The 18,068-nt window shown below is 41.4% G+C and overlaps 1 protein-coding gene across 1 annotated transcript in view; it reads right to left on the bottom strand.

The window, feature by feature from the left end:
• The window catches only part of PTPN14 (protein tyrosine phosphatase non-receptor type 14), a 109,281-nt gene that overhangs the window by 51,088 nt on the left and 40,125 nt on the right, over positions 1 to 18,068 (bottom strand). The window contains exons 3-4 of the mRNA XM_068541436.1: positions 4,986 to 5,083; positions 2,614 to 2,681 (exon numbers count right to left, since the gene is read on the bottom strand). Of these exons, the coding sequence (XP_068397537.1) occupies positions 2,614 to 2,681; positions 4,986 to 5,083 (166 nt within the window). The remainder of the gene's footprint in view (positions 1 to 2,613; positions 2,682 to 4,985; positions 5,084 to 18,068) is intronic.

Raw genomic sequence — 18,068 nt, 5'->3', positions numbered from 1 at the left:
GAAAAATTATCAACCCAATTCATTGTCTCCATTTGACACAAACATACACGTTCTCTAAAATTCTAAGGTATCACTTTCACTTTCCTCCCGCCGAGCACACCAGAAAACATCCTGACTTTTGAGTGAGCTTCTGAGATTTTACGGATATTGACACCAAGTCCTATGAAGAACTTCTCTGCTAAGTAATATGCTAATCTCTTTGAATGGAGGTTGATTTAATCGGTGGAATTAATAAGGCATAAAAAACAGCAGGGCCAGCAGATAATACTGCTATTATCTTGGTGGGAAGAAGAATAAGGAGAGAGCTATTCATAAAAAGTTAGAGATTTTGCAGTATTTCCCTAACCTAGAAGAATAAGGTTAAGTTTTCGACCACTTTAGAGAAACGGTAACCCTTGTACACTGTTGGTGGGAATGTAAACTGGTGCAGCCACTGTGGAAAACAATAGAGAGGTTCCTCAAAAACTAAAAATAGAACTACTATATGACTCAGCAATTCCACTCCTGGGTATATATCTGGAAAAAAAAGAAAACACTAATTCTAAAAGATACATGCACCCCAATGTTCATAGCAGCAATATTTACAACTGACAAGCTATGGAAACAACTTAAGTGTCCATCAACAGATGAATGGATAAAGAAGATGCAGTGTGTGCATGTGTGTGTACGTGTATGGATACACACACAATGGAATACTACTCAGCCATAAAAAAAAGAATGAAATTTTGCCATCTGCAACAACATGGATGGACTTGGAGGGCATTATGCTAAGTGAAATAAGTCAGACAGAGAAAGACAAATACTGTATGATATCGCTTATATGTAGAATCTAAAAAAATACAACAAACTAGTGAATATAACAAAAAGAAGCAGACTCACAGATATAGAGAACAAACTAGTGGTTACGAGTAGGGGAGGAAGGAATGGGAGGTACAGATTACTGGATATAAGAGAGGCTTAAGGATGTACTGTACAATATGGGGAATACAGCCAACATTTTGTAATAACTGTAAATGGAATGTAACCTTTAAGAATTGTATAAAAATTTAAAAAAATTTTTTTTTAAGTTTTGGACCAATTAGATTCATCTCATCACTGACACAGGAAATAACTGCAACCTTACTTACCCTAGTCTCTCAAAACTTAAAACCTTTGTCGCCAGACCCTCTACTTTCTCCCATGTGCCATAGTAGTTTAGGTGCCAAGCTCTGCCCACTGTACTTCCAAAATATCTTTTGCATTGCTTTTTTGTTTTTATCTTCACTGCCAACACCTAATTCCTGTGTCTTGCCGAGAACACCACAACAGATTCTTATCTGACGTCCTTCCGCAAACGGTCTCATTACTCTAATCCAGTGGTCCTCAGAGTATGGGGTCCGTGAACCCCTGGACGGAGCCCACACGTTCTAACTCCTCAGATGTTTCAGGCTTCTCTGCCACCACTCCCCTCCGCACCCCTGAGCGGCCGTCAGCCTGGCCAGCTGGCTCCCACCCAGTTACGCAGGCCACCTCGCCTCTGCTTCTTCTCCCTCTGTCTAGAGCATCCCTTGCTCCTTCCGTCTCTGCCTGCTGCAATGCTGCTCATTCTTTAAGGTGCAGCTCACACACCATTAGTCTTTCAACCTACCCTCAGCTCCCAAAACAGGACACCCCTCCCCACATAAAATCCCTATCATACTTTGTTACACTTGGATTTGCATTAGGATTTTGCAAACTTCCTATTGACTCAGCCACTTTGTCGTCGCCCTGAGAACAAGCACCGTTTCTTATATAACTTTATCCCTCAGGGGAAAAAGAAGTGGTAAATGCTCGTGATTTCTAAAATCAGAGCCGGAATGTTGGAGTGGGTATAGCCTTTCCCTAAAATGGTTTTTCAAATGTTTTAACTTTCCTCGTGAAAGCTCTTCTCAATTACTCCAAAGCTACCAAAAAACAAACAAAAATACTCCAGGGATAAAAACCTAGCCTCATGCCTAATTTAACCCAGGAATAAACATTTTACTCCATGGACGCACTCAACAGACTTTTATGCATGCAAATTATGTGCCAGACAACAGTGGATGAGATAGATAGGGTCCCTGCTTAAGGACCATAGAGCTGACATTCCAGCTGACAATAAAAATGAAAGAAAGAATGAACACGTTCAGATACTGAAAGAGCTCTGAAGTACACGCATAAAAGGGCAGGAAGTGCCGGATGGTTGGAGTGTATAATACAGATGGTCAAGGAAAAGGAAGGCTTCCCTGAGGAGGTGATATTTGAATCAAGACCTGAATGACAAGTCATAAGAAGACCTGGGGTCGAGCATTCCAGGCAGAGGAGGCGCAGTACAAAGGCTCTGGGATGGGACCAAGCTGGGTGTGCTCAGAAAGGAAGACAGAACATAGTAGTGGAGGCTGGTGTGATGGGGCCGGGGGCAGGAAGTGTCTTGAGGAGGTAAGAAGAGGCATCTTTACCTTTCTCAGTGTCTTACAAAACTTGTCCCTACTTTATAAATGCAGGGACATTCTCCCTAGGGAATATGTGTGTAAATTCCTCTGAGATTTTCAAAGGAAAGAATTAAATATCCAAAGAAGGTAGAAAATTAATTAAGAAGAAGGAAATTACACTTACCATTGGAAATAGCACATATTCTCTGAGGAAATCCTGAGAATCAAACTGATTATAGTCTCCAAAATCAGCTGAAAAGAAAAGAAGGGGAAGGAGTCTTTATTATATGACATTAAAGATGGAATAAAATGGGGTAAACTTATCACCACATTTACTCTCGCCACTTTATCCTACTTCTGTACTATTATTAAATAAAAACAGTGCCACGATGGGTTTGATGTTACTACCACTTTTACATAGCAATAATGTAAATATCAGCACGTGAGCACTGCTACATAATTTTCTAGAAAGAATGGGGAAATTTGAAAGTGATTCCTAAGCTATTTTAAAAAGTTAAATCTATATTTATCTTTTTATTAAGTATTCACCAACACATATCTTAATAATATCTGCCAAGGGGACTTTTCAACTCAAGGTTAATTTAGAGAACTGAAGAGCCAAACCCATCTGCATCTCTTCATATATCTGAAGCTGGAAATTCCCACTGTAAATCACCCTTGGCAAGCATCCTTGCAAATTTTTACACCTTCTAAACAACTCCACATGTTATAAGATGCCCAAAATTCTGTTTTGTCCTGTTTTCATCTCACAGTTGTAAGTTTGAGCACATGTAAAATGAATACAGTGAGCCTCTATCATAAATCTATGTCTTGCTTCTAATCCTACTTGCTCTCAAAAAAAAAAAAAGCAAAAATTCAAAACAGCATGAAATTTTAATTTCATGTAAAATGTTTAGCATCAGGTAGAAATGGATTCAGGTATCTTTTAGGTAACAAGAGCTAGAGAGTGAGGGGATCCACACAGAAGGCCAGTGTAAAGACGTTACCAAGGAGGCAAAGATGTACCTACAAGCTCAGCACATAACTAATTACAAGGTGAGGTACTCAGGAACACCAAAGATCGTGAGCTCTGCCTAATTCCAAGGTCAGTTATCTGTTGTCATATTTCATCACAACTTTTATCTCTGTTGATGTGGCTTTCTAACTGCCCAATAAGGGTTCTCAGAAAAATTATTTTACAAATATTATAGCTAGAGGAGGTTTCATCAGACTGAACAGTGAGCTTCAAGGACCCAAGGAAAAGGGAACCCAGAGTAAGTTCACCAACTTCCTTCAGCCTGAAAGCTACCACTAGGGTCCTCCAATATCCAGGATGCCTGTAATGAGCCCAATGATTAAAGAGTGAGAGGGAAAAAAAGAGAGTAAGTGAAAAGGAAGCATTTTAAAGGAGAAAGACCCAATTTGAAGATGAGGGACCCATTGGATCTTCTCTCTCTTCTCCCCATTAAGGGTGTCTTCTCCACTGTTTTAATGATTTTTCAGTTATAACCACAGATGGTTTTGTTATATCGTTCTGGGCATTGCTCCTTCCCCTTCCAGCCTTTAGGTGAACAGATGAGATACAACATATTTTGCGTACTTCCAATCCACAGGGTAACAGGAGGAGCTAACTACTAGGAATCATACGTCCGACAAAAATCGCTAACCCGCTAATATCCCAAAAATGAAAGTTATCAAGGAAAGGCTGCCTCTTTAGACATTTCAAACCCAAAAGGTTTAACTTCAGTGCAGTTACAGGTGGGAAGTTCAGTTCTCAGCTTCTACAACAACAATCCACATAGCCAGGACTTGGAGGCTGGCAGGCTTGCATTTGGACGGTACCTGATTTTAAAGAACATCATGACTACAAGGGAAACTTGTCTCTCTTTAAAAATTATACTTTTATCTTGTTTTCAACATGACTAAAGACAATGAAGCTACCACTCAATAAAGAGTAATGTATAAATATATGTAAAAAATTACATGGTGTGTTACGTAAATATGTGTAACAATTTAGAGAAGATAAAAACATAGGTGTCTGATCAATCTAAGTAGGACAAGTTGAAAGATAAATGTACTCTAACACACATTTGTTGTTCCACATTACAATCTTGCATTCTAAATTTCTCTCTTTAACTGTGTCGGAATAAATTACACTATAATGTTTTAAGCTCTCACACTTGAAACTGATGTGAAAGTCACACAGTCATAGCGTCAAGCCACAAAATATGACCATGTTGGGCAGTGAAAAAATTCTAAGAAAATGTTCCACCAACCCTGCAATGTACCTTTACTTAGAGAAGGGATGAAAGCTGCTGCTTCTTCAAATAAAACTAAAATTATACAAGCATGAGCAACTTGCAAACAGCTTTGAGAAATCCAACATCCTGCCTCCAAAAATCACTATCTCTGCATTTTTAATGTAAGATACCTTGAGATGAAAAGTGAGAGTTACTAAGGGATCGTTTAAGTAAATTTAACTTTCCCTCTGAGAGGCCAGCAACACCAGCATCCAACAGAAGACGGACTGTCACACACCGGTCCCCACTCTCTTACCTTGCACAGCTAGGCCCGCCAGCCGGATCACCTGTTCCAGTGTACATCGCAACCGCCCTTCAAGCACGTCTTTTTTGACTTGCAGGTAATACTGATATCTGTTCATGGAAACAGAAGAACAAATAACCTTAAAAACACATACTTGGAATACATTCCCACGACATCGATGCCTCTGGATGTGAAACCTTGTGTACACAGCAGGATACACAGGTGATGTCGATAAAGATCAGGTCTATAAAAGATGGAAAGTGACCTCTGCCTGTGTTTATCTTTGTTTGATGTGGCAGGTGCCATGTCCCGTTCACTCTGAGTTCGAGAGTGTTCTCATCACATCATTTCACTGTGGGCCGGCAGGATGAACTACTGATAAGGACCAGCTCTTCACAACAAGAGACCGAGAACGAAGACGCTCTTCCACACCTCGACGACCACAACAGCACAGCTGCCAAAGCCATATTCAACAGTGTGTGCACTCCTGAAAAACTTCTGGAAACACACCATTTCTTAAACCCCAAGGCTTGGGGGCGTAGAAGACAAATAGGCCAAATCATTGAGAATTCTGCTAATGCACAGGATAAAGCTTTTCAGAGCCAGGTTCACTCTCCACGTCTGTGACTCACAAAAAATCTAATCATATGTGATACGGAGCCTTCCAACCCAAAGTACGTCCTCCAAGCAGCAAAGTTCAGACGGACAGACTCTGCCCATACACAACATCAACCTCAGACTAGACCACTGTTCTAGGAACTAATACAGTGTTATTGTTTCCTCGCCAATAAAATCGCACTTAGAGTTACCTAAGCACTTAGAAATCTCCTCACCCCAAACCTTTACATCCCAGGACTCCACTTCCTTTGACCATACTCTTAGAACACAGCTACCTCTAGAACAGTCACACTTTTTAGGCATTCATTCTTGGCAAATGCTAACAACCTTTTTGCCCCTGGTAACCATAACTCTGTACTTCTTCAAAATTTTGGCATGTCAATCAAGGGAACTCAGGAGTGACCCAAAGCCCAGCTCTCTTGGAGAGAGGTAATCAGCCCTGAGAGCTAATTATTGCTGCCTCTACCTTGATATCATGGACATCATAACATATCAATCCAACACCTATTTCAGCAGAAGAATCAGGCTCGACAAAATAGTCTCTACTTCGCTCCTCTTGGGTTTACGGGACAGGGTAAAGACAACCATGTCTGTCTCTGGTGGGAAAACCTACACTCAGATTAGAAGGACCAACACTCGGAGTTATCTAAAGTTTTTTTTCCGTCAAACTTAATGTCTAATAGAAAAACAACCTATTTTTCCTACTACCATTCTATCTTTCACCTAAAATACTCAAAATCATTTTATTGGGCCCAGTATCGAATCAATAATTTGACTTCTTGTCAATATCAGTTGACTAAATTGATTAATGTACATAACAAGTACCTTGACTGCTTTTCAGAGACAAGTCCCTGGTACCTGTAGAAAACCTTTGTGTCCACTCACCGCTCTGAGCTCAGTGGACACTGCCCTGCCCTCACCTAGTCATTATATCCTTAGTTGGTTAGAGGTATCATGGATTCTAAATCCCAACAAATAGGAACAGAGGTTTCATATAAGAACTTGTGATTAAAAATCTTTTGTTGGTAATGAAGTGGCAGCTCTGCTGTTTCTGAATGTGCACAATTTGGAGCTAACACTAGATAGGATACTTTGAAAAATCCTGTGAAGTTGAAGGCACCACCTTTCTGTGTGTGATTGTGTGTGTGTGTGTGTGTGTGTGTATTTTTTTTCTTTGTTGAGGGAGTTTCTGGCAATAATATATGATAGAGGGAAAAGGGGAAGTCATGACCTGCCTCTTCATTCTTCCTAGGAGAGAATCAGAGTAAATGAAAACATTTCGAAGCAATAATTGTAAACGAATTAAAAGAAACAGCATGAGAGTGAATCAAAGTACTGAAGACTAAAGAACCCTGAAATTGCCGCAGTTAAAATATGCCATGTTACCTTCTGGCTTCCTTTTTTCCCCTGTTCACTAAGGTCAAGTCCCCAAGCTCTGGCATATTTTTCAAATGTTTCACACAAGGTGAGTTACCATCACAGAAGGGTGGTCCCATACCTTCCCATGATCCACGTGCCTGCTGTGTGCCTGCATGTCTCCCATTTCAAGGGGAAAGAGACAGCCAGCCTGCACATGGCAAGTGCCAAGGATCGCAGGTTCCATGGTTTCATTCAGCAAACCAAGAGCTCCAACAAAAATGCTTTACACTAGCACCTTTGCTTCAAGGAGTGTGCACCCTATCGAGTCCAAGCAAAGCGCAGGGCTTTTATAACCTTACTTAAATAACAGATTTATGCCTAAAAAACATAATCTAACGATGCACACTATTAGTTCATCTCCTAGGAGAAAGCTCAGTAAAACCTGAACTAAGAGGGAAACACAGGCTTCAGAAGCTTTCTTCTCACGCGAAGCTACAGCACATGTTTTCTGTTGCGTCCTCCATCTTCCTTCATGGTTTTTCCTCAGCACCCGCTGCCATGCTCTTTTCCTGTCCCCAGCCTGGTTCTCGGTTTTCCTCTGGCGCCTGTCTTGTGCCTCTGGGCCAGTTCTCCAGGAAACAGTAAAAGGTCCACTCATTCACGTGAGGAAACTTTTCCTTCAAGAGACTTTAGGAATTGCCTGGGAGCCGTTCATGGAAGATCTTTTATGTTTATAACCTAGCCAGTTCTCAAAAAGGAGAACACCCTCCTGTAGAAACCCAGGCAAGCAAGGGGGTCCTTAGTCATCAAAGATCGTTTAAGTGCCAAGAGTTCACTGTGAAAGCAGATAGGTCTTTGAAGAAGAGCCACTTAGAATCTGAAGACCATACTTTCAAAACTGGGGGAATAAGAAGAAAAGAGGGATGACGAAAAGTGTTAACATCATCCTATGGCCAGAGGAGCCCACTGGGTCTTTCTTCAGAAAAATTAAAGGATATTTAATTTTTTGGTTAATAAAAACAAAAAAAACAACCAAAGAACTAAAAAACAAAATCTCACGATAGGAAGGAATGTTAATGTTTATTAAAGAAAGGTACAATGGGATTCTAAAAACAACAGCAAGAACAACATGCACAAAACCCAAAAACCCAAACAAACCAGAAGACACAATTTCAAGGTGGGAAAGGATGGTAACATTTGCCTACACGTCCATCCTATTAAAACAGTGTTTGAAACTCTTCTACATGCATTCACTCCTTCGTATCTGGAGTTGTTTCGACTCATTTTCTGCTCTCCAAGCCCAGGAGACACATGGATATTAACGAATATTCATTAAGCACTTCCTGTACGTCTAAGTCGGCTGGATGCCGAGGACATCCTGGAGAAGTCTAAGACAGTCTGCCCTGCAGGGATGCTCACCATCTCTTGGGCCACCGCTGTCACGTTTCTCTCTCCAGTGCACTATTTAAGGGTTTAATGTTTAAGAACCAACGAGAAAAGCATCTTAAAAGGTGTTATCCTAGCATTATCTGCCATAGCTAGGGCCTTTTACACGTCACCTTGGAGGCAAAAATGATCAGCTGAGACCTTGGGAAATATAATCCACAGCACCCAGCAAAACAATAGTTATAGTTTTCTTACCCCGCTGATCCCAACTTTCATCCACAATTATCACTTCTATAAAATGTATAAGCAGGTTCCATCTATTATAGATCCATCCCACGCTAGGCAACAGCGAATCCCAATCCACTAGCAAGGAACACCAGGATTGTTCCTGGTCATTTAGGTTAAATGTAGGCTTGTGCTGGGAAGCAAAACCAAGGAGCTGAAGAATGCAATGCCCCTTCCTGCAAGCCATCCAGACTACGAGAGAATCTGAACAGCGTTAATGATACGGTGTGATTGCCATTTGAGATTGTGGATATTACTACATGAGATCACAGAAACAAGAATGGAATTGAACCACTTTGCTAATTGACTGTTTGCTACATTTCTGCTCAAAAGGTACTTTTATAAGATATAATAATTCTATCCTATATGAAGACCAAATTAGAGAATATGAGCTGAAATTCTATTTCTAGAATGTTTGGTTTTTGCTTATTTTTGTTTAGAGATTCAATTCTAACAGCAGTAAAATATAACACTGAATCCTATTTTGGAAACATGCAATTTCATGGAAGTATACTCCACTCCACCCTGTCATAGCTTTGGGTGGAGGGGAAAAGAAAAAAAAACCAATCCTTGTGCCAGGAAAGTAAGTATTTGCCAACTTTCCAAAGGGATCCTCTTTGAAAACCCAAACCCACAAGGAAAGCTTTTAAATATTTTTTATATTCAAAGACCTGGAAATAGTCCATCTGACTGCTGAGGTCCAATGAATGGTTTTAGGTGAAGATTTTGCTCTCCCTCTAAGAATTGGTGAACATAATTATGCTTATTAAATAAGGGTAACATTTCTATTTTCAGGTTTTCGTTTTGTTTTGAGTCTCCACAGATTAATTTGTGGGTTGAATGCAAGTTTCTCTGGGTGAAGCAGTAAAGGCTTCCTGATAATCGGTGCTATTAAACATCACACCTGGAAACTGACAGACACTATAAACCCACCCCTAGACATCTCATCTATCTGGAATACTTCTATCCAAACTCAAGAAAATATGTGACTTCTCCATGTCCTTTCCTCCCCTTAAGATTCTGAAAAGAAAGTTTAAAAAAATGCCACACTGAGTTAAATCAGTAAAGCATGCATTCAGTACTTCTGCCAGTGGTATCAAAGGACTCTTTCAAAATTACTCCCCATAACATTATCCTCAATGTTTACAGATGTACCGCTAAGATCTTTCCTCTCTTATTTTAATTTATATATGAGGACTTTATCTAAGCACTTATGCAAGTATATTTCACATGCAGGTCTGTTAATACTTCTCAGATTGAGAAATTCCACACGGTATTCTGGAAAGCATGGACTGTACTGCCACAGAACCACAAATAAGGCAAGAGAACCCAGAGGCCGAGTACGTGCAGCTTTTAAAATATTCCTCCCACCCCTCTCACACGTGAAGTATTCATTCCAAGTCCAGTTCAGCAGAAATGCCTCAAATAGGGAATAGCCATGAAAATCTGAAAACGTTAAGATGTGATTTTGGTTATGCTTCTACCCAAGGGCTCAACATAACTCAGCCTAAATCGCAGGATGGTGGAGACAGGAGGATCGTAGGCCACTATCACTGTTCTGAATGCTGTCACTCTCCATGGGGCCTCCCCTCCCAGAGGGTCATAGCCGAATTAACTCTGCGACTAGCTTTGGGATCAGTGAAATGGAGGAGGGAGTGACACACACGCCAATCCCAAGCAGAAGCCTTCCAAGTCCATGCCTGGTTCCCAGCTCCGCTTCCCTCTGCCCTGAGACCTGCAGTGTCCAGGTAGCACTGCTGCCTGGTTAGCCTGAGCCCCAGGGAAAGAAGGCAGTGGACACAGCACACATGTAAGGTAGCAAGAGATGAGCCTTTGGCTCTGAAAGCCACAGAGAGGTGGAGGTCATCTACTACTGCAGCATGACTTAGCCTAAGCTACTTAATAAGGGAAGGATTTCAAAAACTCACGCCCAGCTCTTTTGTTTCTAGAGAAGAAAACTCTGTTGAGGAAGGAGAATGACTTGCCCAAGGTAACACTGCTCCTTGAAGGCAGGACCACACTGACCAGAGCCTGGAGCTCCTTTTCTGCATGGCAACCTCAGAGGTAAGGAGAGTGGGATGGGATTCCCAGCCACTGTAGGCAAGTCGTCAATTTCACTGAAGTCTAAAAATAGAAATGAAAATACAAACACCACTTCTGGGTGATTTTCATGATCCCAATGCTTCTAAGGAAGGGCTTCAACAACCAAGCTGCCCTCCCCTCCCTCGTCTGTGCCACAGCATATGAGACAAGCATTGACATAGAAGCTTTTCTGTAAAAACATATTACATGACATGTTTCATACTTTGGCCCTTGGATTATTCAGATCTGTTTTTTCTCCCAGCAGCAGCCTCTGGGATATTTCACTTTCCTCCCTGAGGTGGAAGGAAGGGAAAGGAGACTGAGTTATGCATTCTAACGACTCACTGACAACTTCATAAGATGCATAGAGGGATAAAAGTAAAATCTAGAGATCGGGGTCTCCAATTAATAGGCTCCTACCTGGAAGGAGAGGCTGTACGCAGAAGCAGGTGCAAACTGGGCCCTTAAATGTAAATGTTTCCAAATGCAACATTTTTTAAAAAGTAAACAGCAGTTCATCATCAGTATCACACAGTCTTTACTGCCTTGCTTTGAGTAAAGATACTTCTATATTATGGATCATTAAAAGTTCCCCAGACTTCACTCTGTTAGTGAAGTTACCCAAACTTCACTCTGCTAAAGTATTAATAACACTTGAAGCTGTCTGATGGGCGCATACCACCCATGCATCGATCTCTTTTACCCCCACTGCCCAAGGATATCTGAGACAGAAAGAAAACGCTGTTTCGTAGTTAAAAACAGGTCAGTGGGGCTTCCCTGGTGGCGCAGTGGTTGAGAATCCGCCTGCCAGTGCAGGGGACACGGGTTCGAGCCCTGGTCTGGGAGGATCCCACATGCCGCGGAGCAACCAGACCCGTGAGCCACAACTACTGAGCCTGCGCGTCTGGAGCCTGTGCTCCGCAACGAGAGAGGCCACGATAATGAGAGGCCCGCGCACCGCGATGAAGAGTGGCCCCCGCTTGCCGCAACTGGAGAAGGCCCTTGCACAGAAACGAAGACCCAACACAGCCATAAAATAAAATAAAATAAAATAAATAAATAAACCCAAAGTTTAAAAAAAAAAACAAAAAAAAAACAGGTCAGTGGAAGCACTCTGTGCGCTCTAACTATGCACCTGCAGTGTCACTGCTGCTGTCAGACAGCTACATCTGCCTTTCCCTCCTCTGCAGTTCACGGTCGGTCAAACCCTCTTATCTCTTCCCATGTGCATGGTCAGCAGGGATGTGACAGTTTAGAGAGGGGGAGCACATGAGGACCATCCTTAAACTCCTCAGTCTGTGAAGCTTTTCCATAAAACTACTGGGGTGGGAGGACCAGAGAGAGAAACCAGATTGTTTTGTCATTGTTATTATTAAGAAAAGGGTAAGACTTAAAATGTCTTTTCCTCACTAGAAAACTCCCTTTACAATCAGCAATATCAGAAGAGTCTTGCTAGAACGTACTGGAAATCCAGTTCTCCCAGGACAGTGCAGTAGGTACCAAAACGTTCGCATTGCTTTCTGGTCGGCATTATATTGGGCAAATGAGAAATAAATGTACAAGCTTTCTACCATAAAAGGCAAAACGTGGGAGGTGGGGGGATTCTGGGGACAAGCTGTCCTAGAATTCTGGGACACAGGATGGCAAAGAGGATAATTTTAACTCTTAGATGGACAGAGGCACCAACGCGAGAGAAACAGCACATCCCAGCCATTTCCAAGAGTGTTCACAGCTGTAAATCCAGATAAGGTACAGGGTGGCCCACCCTGCTCTCCACCTGCCAGGACCAGATAAACAGTACATACGCGGGCATGGAACCAGACAAACGGGAAGGCTTGCCTCCCTCGGCCCCTCTGTCCTCAAAGCCCCCGAGAAGACTTCAGTTTGTGATTATTCAGGTATAATCATGTGTTTGGTTCCTGAGCCATGCACTATCTAAAATCTTTTCTATTTAATGAATGTTCAAGTTGACAGTCAATTAAAACTCTGCATCATCAAGCAGCTGACAAAGTCAGCGTTCCCGCAGCTATGCAAAATTGAAATAAACCAACAGGGAGGAAGAAAAGAAAGGAAAAGGCTAAAACCATAACTGGACAAAGAGAACCTTAAAAGGAGAAGTTTTTCTTTTTGCCTTTTTTACACCACAAGCCAACACACGTGCGTACGTGAAAATACAAACACGCGCACACACTCAAACACATACAGACAAGATTGTCCTGGCAGAACTTCAGTTCCAGAGGTTTTCAACATTCACTGATCAATATCCCATTTTGCCAGAGACACCTAACTTCTTACTGAGACTCCTTAAGTTTCAGTGAGTCAAAGGATTGCAATTCTTTCCTAAAAAGGATAATGTTTGTTTAAATGCACACAAACACACACAGGCCTTAATGCGAGTGAAAAAAGGCCAATAATAGCCAGGTGTTGCAAAAGAGAAAAGCATGCCACAGCCTGATCCTTGCTTTCTGCTCCTGAACTCCTGCATCAATTACAACAAATTACAGGGCATCGAAGTACAGTTTATATGTACGATAAACTCCCTAATAATAGCCTATAATTTAATCAGGGGTTAAATAGAAATAGAAAATAGAAAATCTCATTCTCTACAATACATCCTAGAGAGAGAGCATGAATACCCTGACAGCACTTCTTTCTGTCCCATTCTACGCTATTGGGTACAGATTCCTCTATAGCAACCACACTAATGGAATCTTAAAGAGCCAAATAGGTTTCACTGCTGTGGACTGTGTTGCCTTGAACTAGGAAGACAAGGCAACAGCACTAGAAATACGCAGGCTCAAAAGAAAACACTGTCCTCAAGTGTGTGATGTTAAAACAGAACGTGGGTCTGTTTTGCTCCGGCTTAAAAATCTCCAATGACTTGGCAGAGTTCAGCAGTTCCTCAAAAGTTAAATATGGAGTTATCATCTGACCCAGCAATTCCACTCCTAGGTATATACCCAAGAGAACTGAGACTATGTGTTCACAAGGAAACTTGTACACGAAGAGCCACATCATTCATAATAACCAAAAAAGAGGAAACAGTCCAAACGTCCATCAACTTATGAATGGATAAACAAAATGTGGTCTATCCATACAATGGAATATTATTTAGCCATAAAAAGGAACAAGGTATTGATACATTGCGACAACACGGATGAACTCTGAAAATATTATGCTAAGTGAAGTAACTCAAGACACAAAAGGCCACATATTGTATGATTCTATTCATATGAAATGTCCAAGAACAGGCAAATCCATAGAGACAGAAAGTAGATTAGTGGTTGCCAGAGGCTGGGAGACAAGGGGAGGGGGAAAGACTGCTAATGTTATGAAATTAGATAGCGGTAACGGTTGCACAACTTTGCGTACATAGTAAAAACAACTGAATTGTATACTTTAACATGGTTAAAATAGTGAATACCATGTTATGTGAATTTTATCTCAACAAAACAAAATATCCAATAACCCTAATCAGGAAAAACTTCAAACTCCTGATACAGTACACCAGACTCTTCATGATCCACTCAGAACTACTTTCTTTTTAATTTCATGTCTCACCACACAGCATATACTTGAGTTGTAATAAGTTTACTGTGCTTCCCAATACCACCCCCTTCCTGTTTCCTCTGTCTGAATGCCCTTGCCCATCCTTCTCCATTTGGACAATCATCTACTCATCCTTCAGAGCCCTGTTGAAATGTATGTCCTTTTGTAAAAGCTTCCCAAATCCTCTCAACCAGTTAGTGAACCCTCCTCCCAGCTCTGAAAGCACGTCACCCAGGTGGTACCCTGCACTGTTGTCAGCACCTCTCCCGCTCCACACAGACTGGGGACTGCGTCTTACCATTTAATGTCAGTACCTGGTGCCAACTAGACACTCGATAAATGTTTCTGAGTAGATGAAATACTGACAGAGAAACAAAGACAGAGGGAGGAAGCGAGACTAGTCACCTCATAGGAAGATTATTAGATGTTATTTCTATGGTATGAAAGAGGCACCTGAAAGTTTCAGAAATGTAACCCATCATGTATCTGTTTTTAGGCAAAGGGAAACAATATTCCTTCAAAGACCTAGAATAGTCAACACAACGTTAAAGGAGAAGAATCATGTTGGAGGAATGACACTACCCGACTTCAAGACTTACTATAAAGTTACAGTAATCAAGACAGTGCGGTATTGGCAAAAGAACAGACAAATAGATCAATGGGACAGGATAAAGGGCCCAGATACAGACCCACATAAATACAGTCAACTAATCTTTGACAAAGGAACAAAGGCAATACTATGGAACAAACATAGCTTCTTCATCAAATGGTGCTGGAACAACTGTGAATCTACATGCAAAAAAATGAATCTAGACACAAACCTTACACCTTTCACAAAAATTAACTCAAAATGAATGACGGACCTAAATGCAAAATGCAAAACTATAAAAATCCTAGAAGATAACATAGGAGAAAATCTAGATGACCTCAGGCATGGCAATGGCTTTTTAGATACAACAACAAAGACACAAATTCATGAAAGAAATAATTAATAAACTGGACTTCATTAAATTTAAAAACCTCTGCTCTGTAAAAGACAATATCAAGAGAATTACAAGACAAACCACAGACTGGGAGAAAATATTTACAAAAGACACTTCTGATAGAGGTCTGATCCAAAACATATAAAGAACTCTAAAAACTCAATAATAAGAAAACAAATAACCCAATTAAAAAACAAGCCAGGATTTCCCTGGTGGCGCAGTGGTTAAGAATCCACCTGCCAATGCAGGGGACGCGGGTTCGAGCCCTGGTCCAGGAAGATCCCACATGCCGTGGAGCAACTAAGCCCGTGCGCCACAACTACTGAGCCTGCACTCTAAAGCCCGCGAGCCACAACTACTGAAGCCCACATGCCACAAGTACTGAAGCCCACGCGCTTAGAGCCCGTGCTGTGCAACAAGAGAGGCCACCGCAAGGAGAAGCCCGCGCACCGCAACCAAGACCCAAAGCAGCCAAAAATAAATAAATAAATAATTCATTAAAAAAAAAAAAAAAACACAGGCCTAAGACCTTGACAGACACCTCATCAAAGAAGATATACAGACGGCAAATAAACACATGGAAAGATGCTCCACATCATAAGTCATCAGAGAAACGTAAATTAAAACAACAAGGAGATACTACTGTATTACCTATCAGAATGGCCAAAATCCACAACACTGACAACACCAAATGCTGGCACGGATGTGGAGCAACAGGCACTCTTCATTCATTGCTGGTGGGAATGCAAAATGGTACAGCCACCTTGGAAGACAGTTTGGTGGTTTCTTACAAAACTAAACATACCCTTACCATACAATCCAGCAATAGTGCTCCTTGGTATCGACCCAAAGGAGCTGAAAACTTATGTCCACACAAAAGCCTGCACACAGATGTTTATAGCAGCTTTATTCATAATTTCCAACATTTGGAAGAAACCAAGATGTCCTTCAGTAGGTGAATGAATAAATAAACTGTGATCCATCCAGATACCAGAATATTGTTCAGCCCTAAAAAGAAATGCGCTATCAAGCCATAAAAACACATGGAGGAAACTTAAATGCATATCACTAAGTGAAAGAAGGCAATCTGAAAAGGCTACATACTGTAACAATCCCAATTATATGACATTCTGGAAAAGGCAAAACGATGGAGACAGTAAAATGTCAGTGGTTGCCGGGGGAGGATGAAGAGGCAAAGCACACAGATTCTTAGGGCCGTGAAAATACTCTATCTGATCATATAATGATACATACATGTCATTATACATTTGCCCAAACCCACAGAAAGCACAACATCAGAAGTGAACCCTAAGGTAAACTATGGATTTGGGGTGAATACGATGTGTCAGTGTAGGTCTCCTGTGGAAAAATTCTGGTGAGTGATACTTATAATCTGGGAGCCTGTGTGTGTGCTGGGGGCTGAGGGTATATGGGAAGTCTCAGTACCTCTCCCTCAGTTTTGTTATAAACCTAAAACTATTAAAGAAAAAGAAAAAAAAAAGACTCTTAACAACAACAACAAAAATACTCCTTGAGCATGTGAACCATTTGCTTACTTGTAAATTACTTACATTGCTTTCTGAGCTACCACACGGCAAAGAAGGCGCCTGGGGATAAACTGCAGTCTATGACCAACAACAGCATGAAGCAAACCCTCGTGATGGCAAAAGCAGCACAAATCAAGGAGGAACAAAGCTCATTCGAATTAGCACTCTACACGTTCAAACGACTCCTCTACACTGCCGCTGTAAAATAGGAGTTGCAGCCCCCTTACACCAGGGATAAACGTCGTGTCTCATCAGCTCCAACTACTCACCTGCCTGCCCCCAAAATCAGGTGTTCATAACGTTACCTACAACTCCAGTGTGGGAAGAGTACACTTAATTACACTTGGAAACTGGGTGAGTCAACTGCCCAAGGTCTGCCTTCCTGGTAAAGAGCCAGGTTCGTGGCTAAAAAGTTTGCATAATATTCTTAAAATTTTGGTGAGCTAGCAGATGGAAGAGAAGTACTGTTGTTAGCGATATGCCTGATCTGAAGAAGAAAATAAATAAAAATCAATGAAGAGGAGGCAAGAGGATCTTCTCTGTGGCTGTCAAGCCATGAAAAGACATGGAGGAACCTTAAATGCCTATCACCCAATGACAGAAGCCAGTCTGAAAAGGGTACACACTGTATGATCCCAACTATATGACATTCTTAAAAAGGCAAAACTATGGAGATGGTAAAAAGATCAGTGGTTGCAGGGGGGGAGGATAGATAAGATAGAGATATAATCCCTAATTAAAGGTATCTCCTACATTCCCACAACTCAGCAACTGCCAAACCAAGCCAGTTCTTCTGTCGATGAGGTAATGTCCCAGAAATGAGGAGAAAATACTAAGGGCTTAATAAATGTTTGATGAATGAATGATGGAATGAAAGTAATTAATTAATTATAAATCCAGAGAGACTATGATAAAAATAGAAGTTCCCAGCCTATATTAAGTCACATGGCTAGACCCACAGGGTATCTGATTATTACTGGTGACCAGGAAACTCAGTATGGATAGAGGTGAATGGGAGACCACTGGGTACTAGGATGCTATCTTCTTCAAGCCAGTTTCCTGCTATCAGAGCAGGACAGCACGAAATGGAGGCCTTCTTCAGTTCTTATAAATGAAATGTGCTGGCCTACCCAACTCTCACACACCCACTGGACTCAGGAAACAACTGAAGATTCTATATTGGCCACAAGGCAAATGACAAGCCAAGCCAAGGGAACACCCTCCAGCTGTGGGAACCTCTAGTCTAAAATAAGTGTTGGAAGGGAATAATCTGTCATTGACTGTGG

The sequence above is a fragment of the Eschrichtius robustus genome, chromosome 3, assembly GCF_028021215.1.
Source record: "Eschrichtius robustus isolate mEscRob2 chromosome 3, mEscRob2.pri, whole genome shotgun sequence".
Lineage (NCBI taxonomy): Eukaryota > Metazoa > Chordata > Mammalia > Artiodactyla > Eschrichtiidae > Eschrichtius > Eschrichtius robustus.
Note: the sequence above shows the minus strand (reverse complement) of the source record. Positions and strands in the feature narration are given on the sequence as shown.